The following is a 21,761-nucleotide window of genomic DNA, read 5'->3' as shown; positions in this document are numbered from 1 at the left end:
TTAGATTACAGATTAAAATATTAGATAAAATGCATTTAGTGTATATATAACATTAGCTTTTAGTTTAGTGTCTATATGTTTTATATTGCTTTGTCAGTTAAATTGTTTTCCATTTTCAAAAAAAAAAAGTTACATAAAATCCCTTCTTGGGTGAGACACTCCTCATTAACCCTGTGATCCACACAGGCCCCCCTGCATCCAGAGTTTGAGTAGTCCAGACTGGGATCCTTTTTAAAAGTTTTGAAATTTGCTCTCTTGACCCAGGAACTGGGAAAGCAGGCAACAATGTCTTATACATTTGCATGTCTTAATAAGTCAGGATTTAAATGGGAAAAACACAAACTTAAGATGGACATTTTGACCATCAACACATGTCCGCAACTCTCTGCATACATCAGTGATGCCAAATCCAGTTACTGTTATTTTAGCATCAAGTAAATTACTAATTCTAAGGAAACTCTAAAGTACCCAGAGCTCACATCATGTGAATATTTGCAAAGATACACTCAGTTAATTCATACATTTTTCTAGCTATAAATAGAATAGACTGTACCACCTCATGATGCCCAAGATAACATAATCCATTGTTTTTCCACATTGTTCATGCTTCAAATCAATCCTGACTGTTGAAAATGTATAGCAAGTGTCAGCATCCATGATTCTTATAGAACTACTGCTCTTTAAATGAATTTTAAAAAGTCCTTAATAACAAATTAATCAACTGGTAAGTTAAATAAATATGAGTTCACCTTTAATTTGAAGGAAAAAAAAACTACTTCGAAAACTAGAAAAAAAACAGCACTAATATGGAAGCACTTCCGAAAGTAAAAAAAAAGTTCATACAAATACTGTAGAGACAGCACGTATAATGATAGATAAGTATATTTCTTTCACTTTTATATAATTTTCCATCTGTAAGAAAACTCATCTCTGGTGATTCCTCATATTATAAGAAAAGACAGAAAATAATCAAATATTCCAGTATTTGATTATTCAAAAAATCAAACCCATAAAGTCACTTCCATAGCTTGTGCATTCACATATTTCCATAACAATTGGCCACAAAATTAACCCTGCTTTGCTAGCAGACAAATTCTACTTATAAAGTTACATTTACTTCCTCTGTCTAATGAGTAAAAAATTTCAAAATGTCAAGAGAAAAACAAGTAGTGAAAGTGTTTTTTTCCACAATATTTCTGTTTCAAATTTGACAGCCAAATTTGAAAAGTCTTTTTGCCTGTTCACACTACTAGGCTACAAGGAGACATGAAACCTAAATTGATCTCTATGGCACTGAAATTTTGAGTGTTGAAAGTACTACCTGAACACTGCAGTCAAAATATATCTGAAAGAATATTTTGTTATAAACGTTAAAAAAAGAGGACATAGAAATTTGAGGGGTGACTATAAAGAGACATAAATATTATGGTTTTGCCCAACACTCAAGCTTGTATATAAGCATACATTCTTATAAAATAGCAGCTAAATTTGAGGAAAGAAACAAGGATTATCTTTTATTGTCAGAGTTCATAAAGGCAAAGTGAAGTGTTCTCTCTTCTCTCCCAGGTTATCTGTTGTAGAGTTGGCGGTTCGCACAATTCTAAGCACTTCACAGTTTTTTTGTTGATATTTTCTGAATAACAAATGAGAGGCACTAAAGACACACATTTCACGAAGGAGAAACTAGGAAAACACCAACTGATAGTACATTACAGCAGGCCCACCTGGAAACAGAAAATCCAGAACTATCTGGACCAATGTGAAAAAATCATTTCCAACCTTATGGCTTAAAATGTTACATATATGATTTCAGTTAAAACTGAAATGTAAAGTGACACGTGTATTCACTTCTACCTCTAGAGAGCTTTCATCTGTGGTTCATTACTTATATTTCATTCGGGAAAACCCAGTAAGCCTTAAAGAATCTCAACACAAAATTTTGTAATTTAAACATTAATTCATTTACCTATTAGCTTTGGTCTCCATTATCGCTGCTCCTGAAAGAGTGACTTGTGAAAATCATGAAACGGTCTTCCTTCTTCTGCTTAAGTCCTTTGTTTTTCTTCCCTTTAATTGTGTACTTCACGGTCCGCTCTTCCTAGCCAGTGAAAAGCTTGTTTTCCCCTTCAGCGACCATCCATCATCTGATGTCAGAAAACATGGTTGTGTTTTGTGTTTGTGCTCTTTAAAGTACGACGCTCCAGTCTGACAGGGGTTACCTCCTTGTGTAATAACCTTGAGCCAATAACCCAGAGAAGTTCTTCAGATAGAACGGTATTTTTAACAAAGGGTTTTTAGCTTTTCCCCTTAAAGCACGTTTAACCTTTTCATCTGAGAATCTTCTGTATTTCTTTAGAAAGGTGGTGGGGGAAGATGCCAAGGAAGTTCTCTGATGCAGTTTTTTTCACCCTCATCTCAGGAGACATAAAATACTCGTTGAGAGCCTGTCTTCTTGCTCTGGGGACACCTACATCTTAGCATCATTTCTGTGACCCTGAAAGAAAAATCAAGGAAGTGTAAAGAAAGGAGTAGGGGAAAGTGTTCAAAATAAGTGCACTGAAAATGCAATTCTCGGGACATACAGCCATGGTTCTCAGCTTCAGTAACTTTCTAATTATAAGCTGCTGGCTGCACCCTGGTCCCTGCCAGTTAACATGGCATCTGTCCCCCTCACAGGACGTGTAGCCAATTGTACAAATGTGCAGCTACACCTGCCAGGCTCTACAAAGAAAAAACATCTCCCTAACAACTTAATTTCAGGCGCTCACCCTCTATGCAGTTCTTTTCATTCCTCTATTTGTCTAACTTCGTCCAAGTGGAAAAGAATATTTCCCTTCACACACAATGTGCTCTTTTTCAGGAACGACATGCTTTAAATCCAAATCTATGACTTTGCACATAAAATAACACATGCTTGGAAGCAAAACACCTCTTTAGAGAAAGAAGAGTAAATGTGTAAAGAGTGAAAGAATAAAGAAAAAGTAAAATCTAACAGAGTAAAGAAAAAGTAAGGGAGTAAACCCTTTATTTTACAAGAATGACACCCTTTAAATCCAAATCTATGACTTCACACGTAAAATAACTCATGTTTGGAAACAAAACACCAACTTTAGAGAAGGATGAGTAAATGTGTAAAGTGTAAAAGAATAAAAAGCAAAAACTAAAAGAGTAAAGAAAAAGTAAAAAGAGAGTAAACACTTTATTTTACCTAATATTCTCAATAATCATTGGTGCCTGCAACAAAAAATGACAAACTTTTCAAGCAAAGATAAACTAGAGGTACACGTGAGACTGAATTCTGTCCCCATTCATGCAAATATCATGCTTCTAAAATACTTTGAAACTTTCAGGGTGCTCTATTAAGCATTATCAGAGGTAACAATTACAATCATTCTTTGAAGCAGATAGAACAAGAGAGGTAGAATTGCTACTATTTTAAAGAAACTTGGACTCAGGAGGGTTATTTATTTTGTTCAAGTTCACCCAACAAGGAAGTGATGAACTTAAAACCAGAGGACCAGTTCCTGACTTACTGTATGTTTTTGCTGTCCAACAATGCTTTACTGAGGACAGGTGTAATTTACAGATAATGACTTAAGCTATACTTAAAGCATTATAAATTCTTAGATATTCCTTAAAACCCAGTAAAATCTTAAAAAACAAAACAAAAAAAAATGCAGGAAAAGAATTCAAAACTTACTCTTTCCCAAAATTATTTCCCTATTAACTTGCTATTATTAAAATTATTACTAGGTATTAACTAAAAACCAAAATAAAACAAACAAAAACAATCCAAGACCTTTTGCATAATATCCTATAGCATGAAATTTTGATTGCCATGTGTCAAGAATTACAGAAATTCTAGAGTTGAAATTAAAATTTAAGGATTAAAATTAAATTAAAGGAATTAAATTAATTGGATGGAAGTTTTTCATGTTATGATAGATTTAAAAATTTGGACTCTTCAATTTGAAATGTGTCGACTAAGAGACAGTGTTGCAATTGAATCGTGTCCCCCTCAAATGGCATGTGCAGGTCCCAACCCCTGGTCTTCGGGACGTGAGCCCGTTTGTAAACAGGACCTTTGGAGATGATATGAGCTAAGGTGTGCCTACACTGTATGAAGTTGGGCCTTAATCCAATAAAATTAAAATTCTTATAAGCAAAGGAACGTGGACAAGGAGAAAGAAGCCTCAGGAAGAGCAAGAAACCAGAAGTCAGCAGAACCTGCAGGAGAAAGAAAACACTGCCATGCGCATTGCCATGTAATGGAAAAGCCACAGAACCCAAAGACTGTGCCAGCCCAAAGATACCGACCTTGGGAAGAAGCAAGCCTTCTAGCCTCTGAAACTGGGAACAGATGAATTCCTGTTGGCAAGCCAATCCATTGTATGGTTTTTATTTTAGCAGCTAGCAAACTAAAATCGTTTTTGGTACCAGAAAGTAGGGTGCTGCTATTACAAATACCTTAAAATGTGGAAACAGCTTTGGAATTGAGTACTGGGTAAAGGCTGGAAAAGTTGCGAGACATTCGACAGTAAAGGCCTAGCTCACTTTAAAGGGACCATCAGTAGAAATACGGGTGTTAACATTACTTCCAGTGAGAACTTTAGAAGAAAATGATGAGGGAAGCAGATGTGGTTCAAGCAACTGGGCTCCCATCTACCATATGGGAGGTCCCAGGTTCAGTTCCCAGGGCCTTCTGGAGAAGGCGAGCTGGCCCACATGGAGAGCTGGCCCACGCAGCAAGCTGGCACAATAAGACGATGCAACAAAAAAAGAGACACAGGAAAGACAATGAGAGACACAACAAACAAGGGAGCTGAGGTGGCTCAAGCAACTGAGCACCTCTTTCCCACGTCCAAAGACCCCAGGATCAGTGCCTGGTGCCTCCTAAAGAGAAGATGAGAAAAAAAGACAAGCAGACACAGAAGAATTTGCAGTGAGTGGACACAGAGAGCAGACAGCAAGCACAAGAGCAAGTGGCAAGAGGCAGGGGGTAGAAGAAATTTTTAAAATCTCAAAAAAAAAGAAGGAAATGATGAATGTGTTATTGGAAATTGGAAGAAAGGAAATTGTTATAAAGTGGCAGAGAACTTGGTGAAATTTTGTTCTGATGTCCAATGGAAGGCAGAACTTGCAAGCCATGAGCTTGGATATTTAGCTGAGGAGATTCCAAGCTAAGCTGGTTTCTCCTTGCAGCTTACAGTAAAAGGCAAGAGGAAAGGGATAAACACAAAGGAACCAGAAATTGATGATTTCGAAAATTCCAGCCTACCAGGTAGCATGTGCTGAGGCTAAGGACCAGCAGCAGCTCTATCAGCTTCTAGGAGGTGAGACCCCAGAGAACAGGGATCCATGTGAGGGTTTCACTGAACAACCCTTGGTAAAATGGATCCAGTCGACCATATCAGTGGAAGACAAGATTGGAAAAGCAGTTGTCCAGGGAGGATCATTAGATGAACCCCTTGTAACTGCACACAAAGCTGACAAGATATTTTGCAAAATTTGTATGAGCAGAAATACAACCAGCCTGGACTTAGAGAAGGGACAAATAAAAGGAAGAATGGCATCAAAAGCAGAATTTTGGAAACAAAGGTCTGTAACAAAAGTTCTCCTCTGGCCAAGTGAGTGGGTTCCCCCACATGTGTGGAAAGGGCAGGTCAGCCCTGCATGCAGAAGATGCAGTCATCTGTCCCAGCCCTTGGAGGGGGTAGACCTTGCTCTCTGATGTTCAGGAGGGATACTGCACCCCAATGCTCAAAGGACAAAGTATCAAGCCACAGAGGGCTCTCAGACCTTGAGATCTAATGGAGTTCACCCGCTGGGTGTCAGATGTGTGAGAGACCCATGACCCATGTTTTCCTACCAATTTCTTCCCTGTGGACTGGGATTGTTTATCCTATGCCATCCTATGATTGTATATTAGAAGCAGATAACTTGTTTTCTAGGTTTCATAGGTTCATCAGACAGAGGAATTTTGCCCCAAGAAAGACCACACCTATAACTGATTATGGTGAGACTCTGTATTCAGCATTGATACTGAAATGAGCAGGGAGCAGATGTGGCTCAAGCGATTGAGCACCCACCTCCCACATGGAAAGTCCCTGGTTCAGTTCCTAGTGCCTCCTAAAGAAAAAACAGACAGACAACAAGCTGACAATGAGCGCAAACAAAACAAAACAAAACAAAACAAAACACAACGAACAGCCAATGAGCACAAACAGAGCAAAAACACCAGCAAAAACAACAAGCAAACCAATGAGGGAGCCATCTGGGGGTAAGGGGGTTGTTCCGTAAAATGTTATTTAAGTATAACCGTAAAATGTGAATGTATTGTAGAACAGATGCAGGTTTTGTAGGACTCATTATGATAAAATATGAGATTCCAAGGGATTGTGTAACTTGATGCAAGACTTTAGAGCTCTGTCCACGATCTTCTGCCTGGTAGGAACATTACATTAGGGAGATCAGAGAAATACTCATCTACCAGAGAGTAGACCATCAACCTCACTGAACGAGTTTATGTCTCTAATTCCAGTTTATTAATATCTTAAAAAATACAGATTCTGTAATCTGGAATATTAATTAGCTTTATGTCACCTGCCATGTTAAAAAAAAAAAAAAAAAAAAAAACTTGGCAAGCTGTTTCTAAATGTTTTATGGGGAAACAAAGGGACAAGAATAGCCAAAGACTTTCCTTAAGAAGAATAAGGGGAAAGACTTGCTTTACTAGATAACAAGCCTTTACTATAAAGCTGCAATAATTAAGTTAGCACAGTACTGACACAGGAACAATCTGGTAGAGTCAAAAGCTCAGAAGCAGATCCGTGCATTAACAGAAACTTGATACACGACAGAAGTATTTGGAAAGGTCAGCAGGGAAAGCTGGACCTTTCAAAAGAATGTTACTAGGATATATTGTTATCTACATTGAAACTAGAACAAAATTTTTCTATATTTCACACTGCACAAATAGCAATTCCAGATCATTAAAAACATAAGTAAGAAAATCCAAGTTCACATCTAGAAAGAAATATAACTCAATGTCTTCATGACCCCAGGATGGAGAATTCTTTAAACAACAAATAAAAAGCACTAACCATAAAGGAAAAGCAGGTTAAACTCAAACTATATTAAAATTGGCAACTTCTGTTCATCTGAGATAAGCTGCATAAATATGGAGCACATATTTGCCACACAGATAATCCATGAAGGTTAGTATCCAGAATATATAAAGATTCTTGAAAATAAAAAAAGAAACAACCTGAAAGTGGGCAAATGGCTCAAATTTACACACTCTTTGTATGCATAATAATATTTTCATTAAAAAATAAATTAAATTTTTACTACAAATTGCATTTCACCTGATATAATATTGAAAATAGATTTATAACAATGCAATAATAATGACATCTTTGAAACAGTATCTTTAGTACCTTTCATTTACTATCGTAATAGCTATTAAATATGAATTAAGTACAGAGGGCTCCCTAATGTCTACATAATAAAGTTTTAAAAAAAGGAAAGAATGAGGGGCAGGGGAGGCAAGAAGAGAAGGAATTGGCCAAAGGAGTTACTTTCTCACGACACAATCTCATTTTTTGCTGCCTACTTGTAGCACCTACTCCTTCCTTGAATTCCAATCACCATCTCCCATACCATCGTGGATATGCATCCTATACCTGTGAAATGCTCCATTGGAATTTATTTCCCAAGTCTAAAGTGTTTATTTGTTTTCCAAAGATACACAGCATTCTGATAAACCTTTCTTAATTAACATTATATTCTGCATATGGTGTTTAAACAATGTCAGCTTCCTTTTGCACAGTATTTCACAATTGTCTCATTTGATCCTTAAGGCAACTGTAAGAGCAGTTAGAGTAGTTTCCTCAATTGATGGGTTAAGAGATTGAAACTTAAAGAGGTTAATGATGTGCCTAGATCATTAAGTCTTAGAAAAGAAGAGGGTAGATGACACGTGTTCCTCGGGCCAGCCTACGGGATGCCATGCCCAGCTTTGTGGTTCCAGCAGTTCCAGCATGTAGGTGCAAACATGCACCTTTCTTCTCATCAACAAATAATCATTTCTTAGTGTGTCATATTTAAAAATTCTAAATGTGCAGATATGTGACTCACATATCTGCAAAGAATGTCTTGGCTTATAATTAAAATATATTTAGTTCTATTTCAGTTTTATTATTTTAAACTACAGAAGTGTTTTTGTTCCTTACTGGTTATATGCTTAGTATCATATGGATTATTAAATGCATATGTTTAATGCTCTGATAATGCATCCATTTTTAAATGCTTCAATGTATCACCCATTTATTTTTATAATCCTTAACAATGGTATTGCATGGCAGATAAGAGCTAGTAGCCTTTCATTTTGCATTTAATGTGATTGAAGAGCAATATAATACAATTTCAAAACTAAAGAATGCGAACATTTGAGCTATCATTGTAATACATCTATGACTGACTGGTTCTCAATGAGTCATTCAAATTAATCATGGTACGATAAATCTGGTATTTTTTAGAAATAGTTCTTTCTTCAAAATAAATTAATTAATTAATTATAAATCTGGCATTTTTTACTGCTTTCATGATCATTTTGTTTCTTTAGTATATTGACATGGCCAAGAAAAACTACTATACCCTAAAATTTTTATACAGCTGAAAATGTTATTGGTAAAATTAAATGCAGTATAATAATATTACCTTGTAGAGCTATGGTATTTTTAATTTGTTAAAGTGCATATCATAGATACCTTATTTCATTCTCATGTACTGGTGTACAGAAATGTCAAGCAACATCCCATAGTTAGACTTACGTATAGGTCCTACTGACTACCTGATACAAGCATAGGTACACAAAAAATATTTCCTACTCTCCCATACCAAGCACAAAGGGGAAGAAAACTGTTTCTAGCATATTATTTTGGGGATCATATGGCATAAAGGGGATCTGGAGGAGTGTAGTTGGATCTTCAGCTCACCATGACCTTGAAAGTCACAGAATCTCTTGGTGCCCAACTTTTCTCATGGGTAAAACAGGGTTAGCTTGTCCCAGCCACCTATAAGGTCACCATAAAGACACAGCTGAACCGTGTATAAGAGTGCTTAGCAAACTGCAGCCAGTTTTTGCAAACATCGGATGCCACTGTTTTTGCTTCTGTGATACTCTATGATGTAATATGAAATGTGTTCCCAATATTCTCTGCCCCCTGATTCATATCCACTTATAACGCATCTGGAGCCAAAAGATTAGATGCTTTCCAATTGCTGTTAGGGAACCAGCTTGGAGAGCTTTGTGTCGTCATCCTTAGGGCTGTGGGATCCGTCAATTTGGCTCTGAAAGTTGGCGCTGCTGCCCAGGGCTAATATGAGCACAGCACAGCCATCCAGTGCCCTCTTTGCCTTCCCAGCAAAAATACCCTATTTTGGCAACCTGGGCCTTATCCACAGTAGGTGGATTTGGCACTCCTCATAATCTGACTGAAGGAGCAGGAAGAGAACCCTGCCGAGTTCCACTTCCTCACCAATGTGAAAATTTGAGTTCCACTGCCGGAGACAGAACCAGCCCTGGAGACTCTGGGCTCAAATCACAACCACTGTACAAATAGCTGATAACGTTCCCTCTGCCAAAAGCCTCCCTTTGGTAGAGGTGGTCTAGGAAAAGAGTGAGGGAAAGTGAAGAGTGAGCCAGAGGCCTGGGCTCCTCCTGAAAGAAAGGGGGCAAGGCAAACTTCCCCGTGACCGTCACCTAAGGAAACGGACAGAAGCGATGGGATACCAAAAGGGTGCTCAGGAACTACTCCTTACTCTATCCTCTTCACAGTGACAGCGTTTCTAGTTTCTAGGGGTGTCTGCTAGATGACTGCGTAGACTTAGAACTAATGAGACACCCTCCTCATGGTGGGGAGGGCACGAGAGGCAGGGGTCCGCGTCCTAGAGGAGGGAAAGCGTCTTGAACCACTTCTCCTTCCCCCTATTGTTAGTGTCCTGGAGCTCACAGCAGCAGCCCTCTGCAGCTTACCCTATCAGAATGGTTAGTTTCCCTAGAAACGGGCTTTTAACCCATTTAGCAAAAAATAGAGGCAGAATCGCCCTTAGAAATCCCCTGAGAATGGGGTGCACATTTGTCTAAAAATGAGAAGTTAAAAAAAAGTCAACATTCTTTTTTATCACGTTTGACTCAATAGATTCAAACACGGCGAATCCTGTGGGATATGGTGAAAACTTGCCCTTGAAGGTCCCTGACATCACAAAAACAAGGTGCTAATACAGACAGACTTCAGTCGCACAGAAGGCCCCGAGTGGAAGAATAATCACCATGCCCTCTTTAATGTCAGAGTAAAACATGAGTCAGCAGAGACTAAATTGGTTTAAAATGGAAACTTTACAAAAGGGAAAAGTCTATTTAATTCAACCCATAAATCAATAGGCAAAAATGTAAGACGGCAAGCTTTGCGGATATCATTAGTGACAGAGCTGTGTTGGCACAATGTATTATAGAAAAGGCCACTATTGCCATTATTTTGACCTCAGATACGCCTCTCTGCAATGGAATATGTACAGAAAAGGTGCTTTACAAAGCACTGAGAGGTAAAGCGAAAGGTAAGTGCTTCTCCTTGGCTGTGTTGTGTATGGATATATGTGTGTATGAGTATCTGTATCAACATTTTAAATTTCTATGTAAAATTTACAACAGTTAAAGTACTGCATTTAAAATTTATTAAGAACATATACATAAATCGTTCCCCCAGTGTTCTAAATCCTTACGTGTTATAAAAGTCTTTCACAACTACTTTGCTGAATGTTCCACAAGGCTGTCGTGCTCACCTTGGGCTCCCCTCCTCTGTCTGGTCAGGGCCCTGCATACAGAAGATGGCCAATAGAAGGTCAATAACTGAGTCACCTTGGACAATTTCCAAGTAATCAAAATACAAATATACTTTTTGTAGCACATCACGAATCGGGTTGATCTAGCCTCAGGTTTCTCTCTAGTACCGAGTAGAGCTAATCCTGGGAGGCAAGGCTGGAGGCACCGGGCACTAACACTGGAAGAGAAGCTCCTAAGAATCAAGGTTGACCTTTAAAAGTTTGATTTCTCATCAAATGGAAAATTTTTTGTAAAAATAATAAAGCATATCGGTGAGTTTTTTGGTATGCGAATTATATCTGAGTAAAGCTGTCAAAATAACATAACATTAAAAACAGATTATATGATTAAAAGACATCTCATTTGATATTATCCAATTAATATTGTTACTCTATGGCTTTTTGTAGGGAAAATAATATTCATTCATTCGTTCATTTCAGAAGTAACTTCTGTTTCAAGAGCCTGCCATGGGCATGCCAGCAGCTTTACAAAACCATCATGTAATCTCTGTGGAGATAATTATTAACATATTATCAGACTCATTTTAAGTCTGAGGCTCCAAGAGGTTAGTATCAGAAGTAGTATGACGTAGCCAAGATTCAAAGCCAAGTCTATCTGATTCCAAATAAATATATTTAAAATCTTGTGGGTTTTTTTGTTTTGTTTTGTTTTTTTCCATCCATTAGCAGGGACTCTAGAGACTATGAAAGTGAGATGAACATGGATACTTTCTTTAGGACTGGAATTTTCTTAGGGTAGCTGCTTGGTTTAAACATTTAAGAAACAAAAAAGTTAGGTAAAACTAGAGGAATGTTTGGCCTAATTAATGGAAAACTAATAAAGATAGATTTAATTTCTGTTTTAAGCTTAAAGACAACAATTTAATATCCTTACACTCCAAGTAACTATTATTTAATTCATCAATTTATAGAGGGTTGCCAGATTCAGCAAATAAGATTACACCGAGTTAAGTTGGAATTTCAGATAAACAATGAATACATTTTTGGCGTAAGTGTGTCTCATGCAATATATCCTATATTTTATCTAGTAACGCTACTATGATACTTTTCAAAGCTAACTTTATCATTGCATTAAAAACAAGAAGAAAGGCTAGAGCTCTACTACTATGTAAAACTATCCACAAATCCCAGACATTTATAAAATTCTCTAGAAATTAATGCTTTCATGAAATAAAGAGCTCTATCGAATTCAAATGATTACATATATAATAGTAGGGGTCTGACATTTTAAAATGTGTAATTACAGAATACATGAAAAGGCTATATGGCCTTCAGAGCCTGTATTTTCTGGACGAGATGAAAGATTCACAGTATAATTCAGACCAGAATATTTAAAATGAATTCATCTGGATATAAGGTTGCTAGAAACGGACCGTACAATACTTCTTACAAACTGAGAACCAATGTGGCATTTTAGACTTCCCATCACCATAAATTCTAAGTGCTGTGAAGAGGACACAAGGCCTAGAGCTAAGGATTTGCAATCTGAGAACTCATGGATTTCAGCAAGAGAAGTGAAGTGATTTATCATCTAGTCAACCCCACTTTTTGCATTCTACTCTCTCGATCTTATGGTTTATAATCTGCAAAATGAGATTGTCTGTTTCATGAGGCTCTTGTGAAAATCAAAAGATGCCACATATGTGAAAACATTTTATTTGATCACATAATTGTTTTAAACTCAAGGAGAATCATGTAATCAGAACTTAGGGGAAATTTAAAGATTATCTACTCTATATCCCTTATTTTAGAGATGAAGTTAATGACCTTCCAATTAGCACTGAGAGAAACCAAGGCAGAGCTGGACACAACCCCCTTGGTACCCAATCTGATGCTTTTTCCAACTTCACTCTGCTCCCCCATGGGTATGATGTAACAGCTCCTTCTTTTGCTTCTAAATTTGATGTGGGCAACTTGTAGAAATTAAGAAAAGATGGCAAGGAAAAAGGTGCATAAAACAGAAATTAAAATATTAACAAAACCAGCATACAAAGAGCAAATTGTCACCCAACTTGTCCAAGACCAGAATAGCAATGGGAATTGTTCTGATTTCCAATTTGGCATCCTTTACATCAATCACATTTAACGTCCTCACTTGGACTCATGGCACAAACAGTCAATATCACCATCCCTTGTTGCTATTTTAAAGAATTTAATAGGACTCATACGAAGGGACTTGGCCTTTCCACCTCCCACAGAACACACAACATAGACTGGTGTTTAGCCATAGCAAGATTGAATAAATTTTTTATACTGATGAGAGCTGATTAAGATGCACTCAGTCAAAAGGTCACTTCAAAATGTATTCCTTTAATAAAAACGGTGTGTGGAACCACTTTAGCCTGCTTCACCATGGATGAGTAGAAAGGTAGATGGATGGACTGAAGAGGAAAATGACCAAATACTTAATAAATAGCTACATTGTACAACTACCATGCAAAGTGCTTTCCCGTACATTATTTCATATAAACCCCCTGACAATCATATAATGACTGTCATCAGCTTCCAACAAAGGAAGGAACTAAGGCTCACCGAAGTTTAGTGAATTTTCAGGGGGCTCAGAACTGAGATTTGAACCCAAAAGGGTCAGAGGTCAAATCTAGAGAAGGCACCAATAAACCCAATCAGCTAGCAATGTAAGCTGACTTTGGTCTTAAAAAGGCGTAACAGTACTTCCTTCCTACCATGTGAAGAACAGAAAACATCGTATTTATCGTGGAAAAGATCTTATAAACCAAGCAGAGTACAAGGAAGATATGGGCATATGGAGATTCTGCCTTGGTTTATTAAAAGGGGACGAAAAGAGCCTTCATCCAGAGAGAAAGGAAAAAAAAGAAAAAGTAAAAAGAAAAAATCAGCCAGCTAAATAACCAAGGGAAGAAAAGAAAAGATGAGACAAGTGAAATAAGCAAGTCATATAAGGACAATATTGTATGTTGTCACTTAAAAGAGAAGACTAGAAATAGAATATCTGCAAAGATAGAAAGTAGATCAGAGGTTAGCAGGGGTAGGAGGGGGGGAAAGGGGAGTGTTTGGAAAATTGAAAATTAGTTAATTAAGAACAGAAAAGATATAGGGAACTGAAAAGGAGGAAAGGAACTGGTATCATTGAAGTAAAGACATCATGAGCAAAATTAGGGAAAGAGAGTTGATTATTCATAAGTAAAATATTGATATGATAACTACACCCTGATGTAATATGTATTCGGTTACTAATAGGTAGCTTGAAAAAACAATGTGGGAATTTTATGTTGAAGAAGCCAAATAAAATAGAATTAAATGTAAATTACTTTTATCTGCATTGGAGGAGAAAAAAAATAGTTTTACTTCATTATAACTTCAGTGCAGCCTGTCCTTGTGAAAGAAAAATAAAACATGGAATGAACCTGCATTTTTCCTTTTATTTAAACTGAACAGGATTACATCCATTTTCAGAGCTAGAAAAGATCAAATTAAAGCCAAAATAATTGATGATAAAAAAACAAAACAAAACCATCCAGCACTCGTTTGAGATAACCTCGTTTTAAGAAAAAAGTAAAAGGGAAAGAGATGTTTTGTGGCTAAGATGGGAAGACTCTTTCCAAGAATTTAGTGATCACTTATTAGAATAAAATTAAAGAACTACATAAAATGTTTTCTCTAAAAGCAAAATTTCAAAACATTACCGCGTAAGATAACAACACATGGACTCATCTAGGATCATGCTGCTTAAAATGAGGACAATCACTATAAATTAAAACTATAAGCTACTTTGAGAATCCCACCTTATTATGCAAAAAGGGTCCTTGGCCCCACACCCAGCATCACAGTCCCTGGACGCACCGTGACCGCCACCGCAGCGAAAGGGGACAGGAAACGACAAAGCCCTCGGCCTGTGTGGCTCCAGCACCAGCATCTCTCTAGCAACACTGCAGCTGGCGGGTCACCCCAAATCCTGCAGGCAGCCGGCCCGCACTGGACACTGCAAACGGCACTCGTGACCCCCAGCCGCACGGCCAGCTGGAGAAGAGTCCCTAGCCCCCGGCGAGGGCGGAGGGCTTCGGGCCCCGGCCGCCCCCTCCCGCACCCGCCGCGCTCCCCCACCCGGTTTCAGCCCCGCTCCGGAGCCCCCGGCGGTGCCTGCAGCCCCGCGGCCCGGCCCTGCGCCAGCAGCTGCTGCCTTCACTCCTCTCGCGTTCAGCTAGCCGGACCCTGAAATACTCACCCGAGCTGTCAGCATCGCGGTCCCTCTGCCTTTGTTTTCCTTTTGTCACATCAGCAGGTCCCAGCGTGCCGGTTACCGCAGCGCCCGGGTCCCCGCGGCTTCAGTGCCGCAGAGTCAGGAGCTCCCCCTACCCAGGCAGACGATTTTTTACTTTTTAAAGAGACAGGACCATCATGGTCCTCGGTTTTTCCCTAATGCTGCAAAATGCTGTATTGTTGCTCATTGTGGTGGTGGAAACGAACAGTAAGCGTATGTTTCATGCTCTTCAAATGACAAAGGTTAATTTTTAGGAGGTATATCTGGGTGACAAAGAGTTGACTCTTAAATATCAGCTGTGTGACCTTAGACAAGTCATTGGGTTGCTCTCCTCAAAAATGAAGTGTTTGACCAGGCAATGTTCAATTAGGAAATCCTGTAATATAACAATAAAGTCACTGACATCAGCAACTCACTCACTGATAAAACGCAGGAACATGCTATCTGCTTGTGTGGCAATGTTATATAGGTCACAAAGTGTTTTGTTGTTGTTGTTTTGTATTTTATTTGGATTTGGGCATGATAGTCCCAAGTTAAAAAAAAAAAAGGAAAAAATGCATGCTCTGCATCATTTGTCATTAGGGAATTGCAAATTAAAACAACAATATACTTAATACCTAATAGACAACAACATACCTAATAGAACGGCTAAAATATAAAGTACTGACAGCTTCAAAAGTTGGCAAGGATATAAAGCAAAAGGAATTCTCATTCAGAAATGGCACTAGAAGACAGTTTGGCAGTTTTACAAAGCTAAATATGATCTAGTAATCATGTCCCTAAGTATTTACCCAAAAGAGTTGAAACTTACATGCATCCAAAAATCTGTACGTAAATGCTAATGGCAGCTTTATTCATATTTGCTAAAAGTTGGAAGCAACCAAGATACCCTTCATAAGGTGAATGAATAAACAAACTATGGTACATCCATGCAGTGGAATATTATTCATCAATAAAAAGAAATAATCTAAGTCTGCAAAAGACATGAAGGACCTTTAAATGCATGTTGCTTGTAAAAGAAGCCAATTGTTTTAGCTTCCTAGCCGCTAAAATAAATAATATACAGTGGGTTGGCTTAAACAATGGGAATTTACTGGACCATGGTTTTGAGGCTAGGACAAGTCCAGCATGGAGATGTCAGTAAGGGGATGCTTTCTCCCTAAGACTGGCATTCTGGGCATGACTACCAGAGGTCCCTGCTCTTTGGTCTTTCTGCCACATGGCGATCCACATGGCGACATCCTCTCTTTTCTTCTCAAGGTTCCGATGACTTCCAGTATCAGCTGTTCCCTATAGCTTTTCTTCTGTGTCCAGTTTCCTTTGCTCATAAGGACTTCGGATTAAGGCCTACCCTCGTTCAGTTTGGGCACAACTTAACTATTAACTTCTTTAAAGGTCCTATTTACAAAGGCCTTCAAACCCACAGGACCAGGAGTTGGGACCTGAACATGACTTTTGTTGGGACTTGATTCAATCCTTAACACCAATCCAAAAACAAAAAATCTATATACTGTATGTTTCCAATTGGATGACATTCTGGAACAGGGAAAATTATAGAGACGGGTTCAGAGAGAAGAAGGGATGAACAGATGGAACAAAGGGCATTTTACAGGGTGGTGAAACCATTCTGTATGACACTGTAATGGTGGATATGTGACATGATGCATTTGTCAAAGCCCATAGACTCATACAAAACATAGAGTGGACCCAGATATAAACTATAGACTTTTTAAAATAATAATGGGACAATATTAGTTCATCATTTGCAACAAATGTCTGCTACTAATGCAAAATATTAATAATAGGAAACTGGGGGTGGTAAGTAGGGGGAAGGGTACATGGAAACTTAAGTTTTCTCAATTTTCTGCTCAATTTTCCTATAAACCTAAAACTGCTCCAAAAAATAGTTTATTAATTTTTAAAAGGATTTACTCAAAATGCTTTGAAAATCGTGAAGTGCTTTATACTTGTAAAGTGTTCTAAACTTTCACGGTTGCTATTAATTTAATAATGAATAGATTGTGACAATAAATAAAATAGAGCTCTATTGTCTTGCTTTCAACACCAGTAAAGTCAACAAAAGCAGCATCTCTTCTTCCATGCACCAGCTACCTTCCTTACACTCCCCAGGAGAACTGTCTACCTTATCAATATGAATCTAGAATATAGGTTCATCCAGGACCACTTGGAAGCTTGGAAGGCCCAGGTTGCCTTACTCCTGGGAAAAATACCTAACTCTGCTTGGCCAGCTCCAGATCTGGAAAGGCTCAAAAGATCTCTCCAGGATGAGGTCAAAGTGAACCCAAAATGTCAGCACAAACTTTAGAAACAGATACTGGAGTCCAAGCCACCTGCCTTTCTACACAGGGCTGACATCTAAAACATCAAACCTTTGCATGGTAGATACATAGAACAAATGTCTTGTTCTAGCACAGTCACTCTGTAGCAACAAGTTTCTATCAGGGAGATGTAAAGAGTCTTGAGTGAACCTTTTTTCTGATCCTCACCACGATGTCGAGTGGGCCACCCCAGCAGGCTGGCCCTTGGTGGCGTGTTTCTATGGGGGGTTAGCCTGCACCTCCAGAGCTTCCTCAACTCTAACAGTACCATTTCTTTTGTCACCCAATTAATTAAGCATGCATCTACTGAGCACCCACTATGTTCCTGACACACAGCTAGGCACCAGCGGTGGAAAAACGAATATTCTTCGTCCCCTACCCTGGATATCCACACATAACTTTAAACTATTAGAGTCTCCCAGGGGCAAAATTTACCAATCAAAATATTTCTAGCTCTCCACACTCCCACCTTCCAAGGAAAGTGGGGCCCAGGGAAGATCATTTTGTTTTGCTCAAAGTAGGAATGTCTAGGGTGCACAGAACAGAAGCTGAGAACGGAGAGCGGTCATGCTCCATCGGAGTTCTGATCTGCCTGGAGAAGCTGCAAGAGTGACAAACACTTAGGAGACTGAGAGCTGCTGAGCTGAGAGACCCAGGAGGGCGAGGCAGAGAAAATAGGTGAAGATTTGTCATGACAAGGGAAATATTGGGGAGAAACTTAGAAAAGTGAATATTTAGGAAGCTGTGCACTAAGATTCTGCCTTCAGCAGGCTCACTAAGAGAAAACCTGTGGTGAAGCATTTCTATTTCTCCTCTCTGCTTTTGAGGCTGGATTTGGGCTCCCTCTGAATGTGACACAGTGCTGACTCACTCAGCTCTAGGAACAAGCAGGCATATTGGGTCACAGAGGCTTGCGCAGGGTCAGTGTGGAACATTGCTCTCTGGACCACAGATCCCCTAGGTATGAAATGCTCTCTGCAGGGCCCCTTCATGGTCCCTACAGCTCAGGGGAGACACCCCCCACTTCCCCTAAATTCTCTTTCCTTCTGCATCAGTTCTGCCACCACCAGACTCAGGCCCTTCACCCCATGCCTCCATGGCTCTGAATGCTTCATTGCTGTCTCTTAAACACATACCTTGATCATCAAAGGTGGCTTCTCAAACTAGGCAGGTGGTGGGGTACACAGCTCAGCCTGGGGTGTAGGTCCACATAAGGGCAGTCCATTCTATGAAATCCCTAGGTCTTTCTTGCCCTTTATGAATCTGTTGCTATATTTTGCAACTAAATGACAAAGTCCAGATTTTTTCCTTAAAAAGCTGTTATTTTATTTAAAAAATATTTTTGAAAGTACAAAAAATATAGCCATTAATCCTACTGTCCAAAATAACTACTCTTATTATTTACTCTTAACTTTTGGGATAGAGGATGGATGGATGGATAGATAGATAGATAGACAGACAGACAGACAGATGGATAGATGAGAGATTACACATTTAATGTCCTTTTTCCCACTTAACATTATTGTGAAAACATCTCTCATTCTTTAAAAGCATAATTTTTAATAACTTCTTGGTAATCCTTCTTACACTTGTACGATTATTTATTCAAGCAATCCCCTATTATTGGACTTTTCGATTTATAAATACTGTCTTCAGAGACATTATTGCCATTTTGCCCTCCCACCCAAGCTGCTTAAGGCTGCTCAGCGCAACACTGGTTAGGCAAAAGTATTCTACTAATGCAGAGCTTAAAGTTCAAATATCTTCCTGAGCACTGCACGTCATATTCCTTTCCACTATGAAAACAATTTGCATGTGTTTTTATGTGGCTTTATAAGTATTCTGAAGGTGCTTATAGAAATCTCATAAACCAGACAAGTTCAGTTAGACTTATGGTACTATTCGTGGTATTTGAAAGTTGTCAAAAGATGTAGACTTTGTCCTAAACTGTTAAGAAGGTAAAAGTTTCTTAATGATTGTGAATCACCGATCTTCCATTTTCTGGTCAAAAGCTGACCCCTGCTGCTGAGGTCAGACGCCAATGCCTACTTTTCCTGACCATAAATTGACTCGAGAAAACGAGGGAAGGAAGTATTATCTAGTGCCACTGTCGCCCAGATCCATGATGGCTTCCCTACTTATTTAGAACTTTTAAAAGGCTGGCAGCACCAACACTCTTCCCGTCCCCCCACCCCCAAGATGGCTCTCTCGTCTGTTTGCTTTTTGTTTTTGCTCATTGTCTGCTCATTGTCTGTTTATTGTTTGTTTTTTCTTTAGGAGGCACCAGGAATCGAACCTGGGACTTCCCATGTGGAAGGTGGGCATTCAACTGCTGAGCCACATCCCACTCCACAGCACCAACACTCTTGATCCTTCTTCTGGCTGGCTCCCTCAATTGTTCATGCCATGGCCCTCTTCCTTCCTACAACTGCATGTGGCTGAGATCTTGCCACGTGCGGTTTTGAGACCACATGGCTTTATTTGACCTCTTCCATGAACTGTATGCATCAGATTTAATCACCACCACCTAACTCCAGTGTTATTAGCTCAATCTTGGTGTCCACGCATATTTCTTGATTTAATAATCCTCATCATAGAATCTGTGAATTTGCCAATATATCATACCAGCATTCTCTTACTCTCATAAGTGCTTTTGACTTCTTAATAGGGTAGATATATTCCCTATATACCAGGAGATACCCAGGCAAGTTACTACGCTTTTTGGCCTTTAGTTTCTTCATCAGTAAAATGGCAACTTTACCCTCCAACATGGGAGTGCACACTAAGTGTTCAAATCGTGAATGCCATTAGTACTTTTATGTTATTTTTCCTGTTAAGACACCCATACTTTTTGAGAATATGAGTTTAGAAGTGGGAGGAAGACATTTGCCCCTCAGTTCCATTTCAGGAAATTTCCATTACGTTTCTGCGATGGTTAATTTCATGTGTCAGCTTGGCTAGGTGATGGTGTCCTGTTGCTTGGTCAAGCAACCACTGGCCTGATTGTTACTGTGGGGGTATTTTGCGCATGGATTTACATCTTGCTTCTCCAATCAGTTGAATGCATCTACAAGAAACCGAGGAGACTGCCCTCAGCAATGTGGCGATTCTCCTCATCCAATCGATTGTAGGTTTTAAAAAGCAGAACTGAGGGTTTCAATGTCAGAAAAAAACTTCTGCCTCAACTTCAGCATTGGTTCATGCCCAAATTTCCAGCCAGAGCCGGCTTCCCCTGGGGAATTCAGACTGAGGCTTTCAGCCTGCCTTTTTCTAGTACACTGCTTACAACCTGCCCTACAGAGTCCAACTTGCAAGCCCCATAGTTATGAGCCAATTCCTTATATTAATTTCTTAGTATATCTCTTAACAGAAACTGAAGATTTGGTTTCTCTGGAGAACATGACTAATACAATTTCTAATACCGCCACCAAAATAATCTTATGACAGGCTCTAAGAGAGACTTATTAGGTTATGAATCTCTGAGTTATAAAAATATGAAGGGCACTCAAGTATCAGTTAACCACAATATTGACCTCATAAGACCCCACAGTAAAACTGGCAGGCGCTTTAAAGGCCAGGGCCGTGTTGCTGACTTCTGCTGAAGGCCCCACAGCTGCCAGCACTGGGTGGGCTGGTAGGAGGGTGAACAGAGGAGACTTGGAGCAGGGCCAGCTTATCCAAGCCCCTTTTTGTCCTCACGCCTCCCTGAGCGACAATGCCTGTCCTTGGTTCCCAGGACTCTTGCCTGAGAAGCCGGTTTCTCGGGCTCTGCTCTCCCTTGCACCCCTGTAGGCTTCTCGTTACTGAGACATTCCAGGATAAACGCTCTTTCCAGAGCATAGGTACATAAACCAACAGCACATGGCTTCTTGGCCGCGAGTGTCTGTTCAAAGTCAAAATCACGTTCCTTTTGTCCTTCTGCATGATATGAGGACCTAACAGAGAAGAATCACAGCCTTTGCGTGTCTTCATTACAATGTACCCAATTCTGCCAGCCCATGCAGGGTAGGCAAAGTGACCATTGACTATTATGGTGGTGCATGAAGTGATCCTGGTCACCTAAAAAAAAAGTAAATGTCATCCCCAGGCTCTTTAACTCACTAGAAAAGGAATGCTATTGTCAGAAACCTCAACTTCCCTGAGGTTACCAAACAACCTAGGGTCTGTTTAAGAATCAGAGGTTTCTCAGATCAGCTTCCCAGCTCCCACATTTTTTTTAAAAGAGAAAATAATTCCTTTTATGAAATTTAGTATTCAAATTTTTTAAAACTGTATTT

General features: G+C 39.2%; 1 protein-coding gene across 4 annotated transcripts in view; it reads right to left on the bottom strand.

The window, feature by feature from the left end:
- SACS (sacsin molecular chaperone) overlaps window positions 1-15,333 on the bottom strand; it is an 81,941-nt gene extending 66,608 nt beyond the window's left edge. The window contains exons 1-2 of one of the 4 annotated variants that reach the window (XM_058277055.2): window positions 15,110-15,333; window positions 1,967-2,494 (exon numbers count right to left, since the gene is read on the bottom strand). In XM_058277055.2, the coding sequence (XP_058133038.1) occupies window positions 1,967-1,986 (20 nt within the window). In that variant the 5' untranslated portion in view covers window positions 1,987-2,494; window positions 15,110-15,333. The remainder of the gene's footprint in view (window positions 1-1,966; window positions 2,495-15,109) is intronic. The other 3 variants (XM_071208181.1, XM_071208180.1, XM_058277056.1) reach the window with 3 other exon arrangements.
- Between the last annotated feature and the right edge of the window lie 6,428 nt (window positions 15,334-21,761).

This window comes from Dasypus novemcinctus, chromosome 15, assembly GCF_030445035.2.
Source record: "Dasypus novemcinctus isolate mDasNov1 chromosome 15, mDasNov1.1.hap2, whole genome shotgun sequence".
Classification (NCBI taxonomy): domain Eukaryota; kingdom Metazoa; phylum Chordata; class Mammalia; order Cingulata; family Dasypodidae; genus Dasypus; species Dasypus novemcinctus.
Note: the sequence above shows the minus strand (reverse complement) of the source record. Positions and strands in the feature narration are given on the sequence as shown.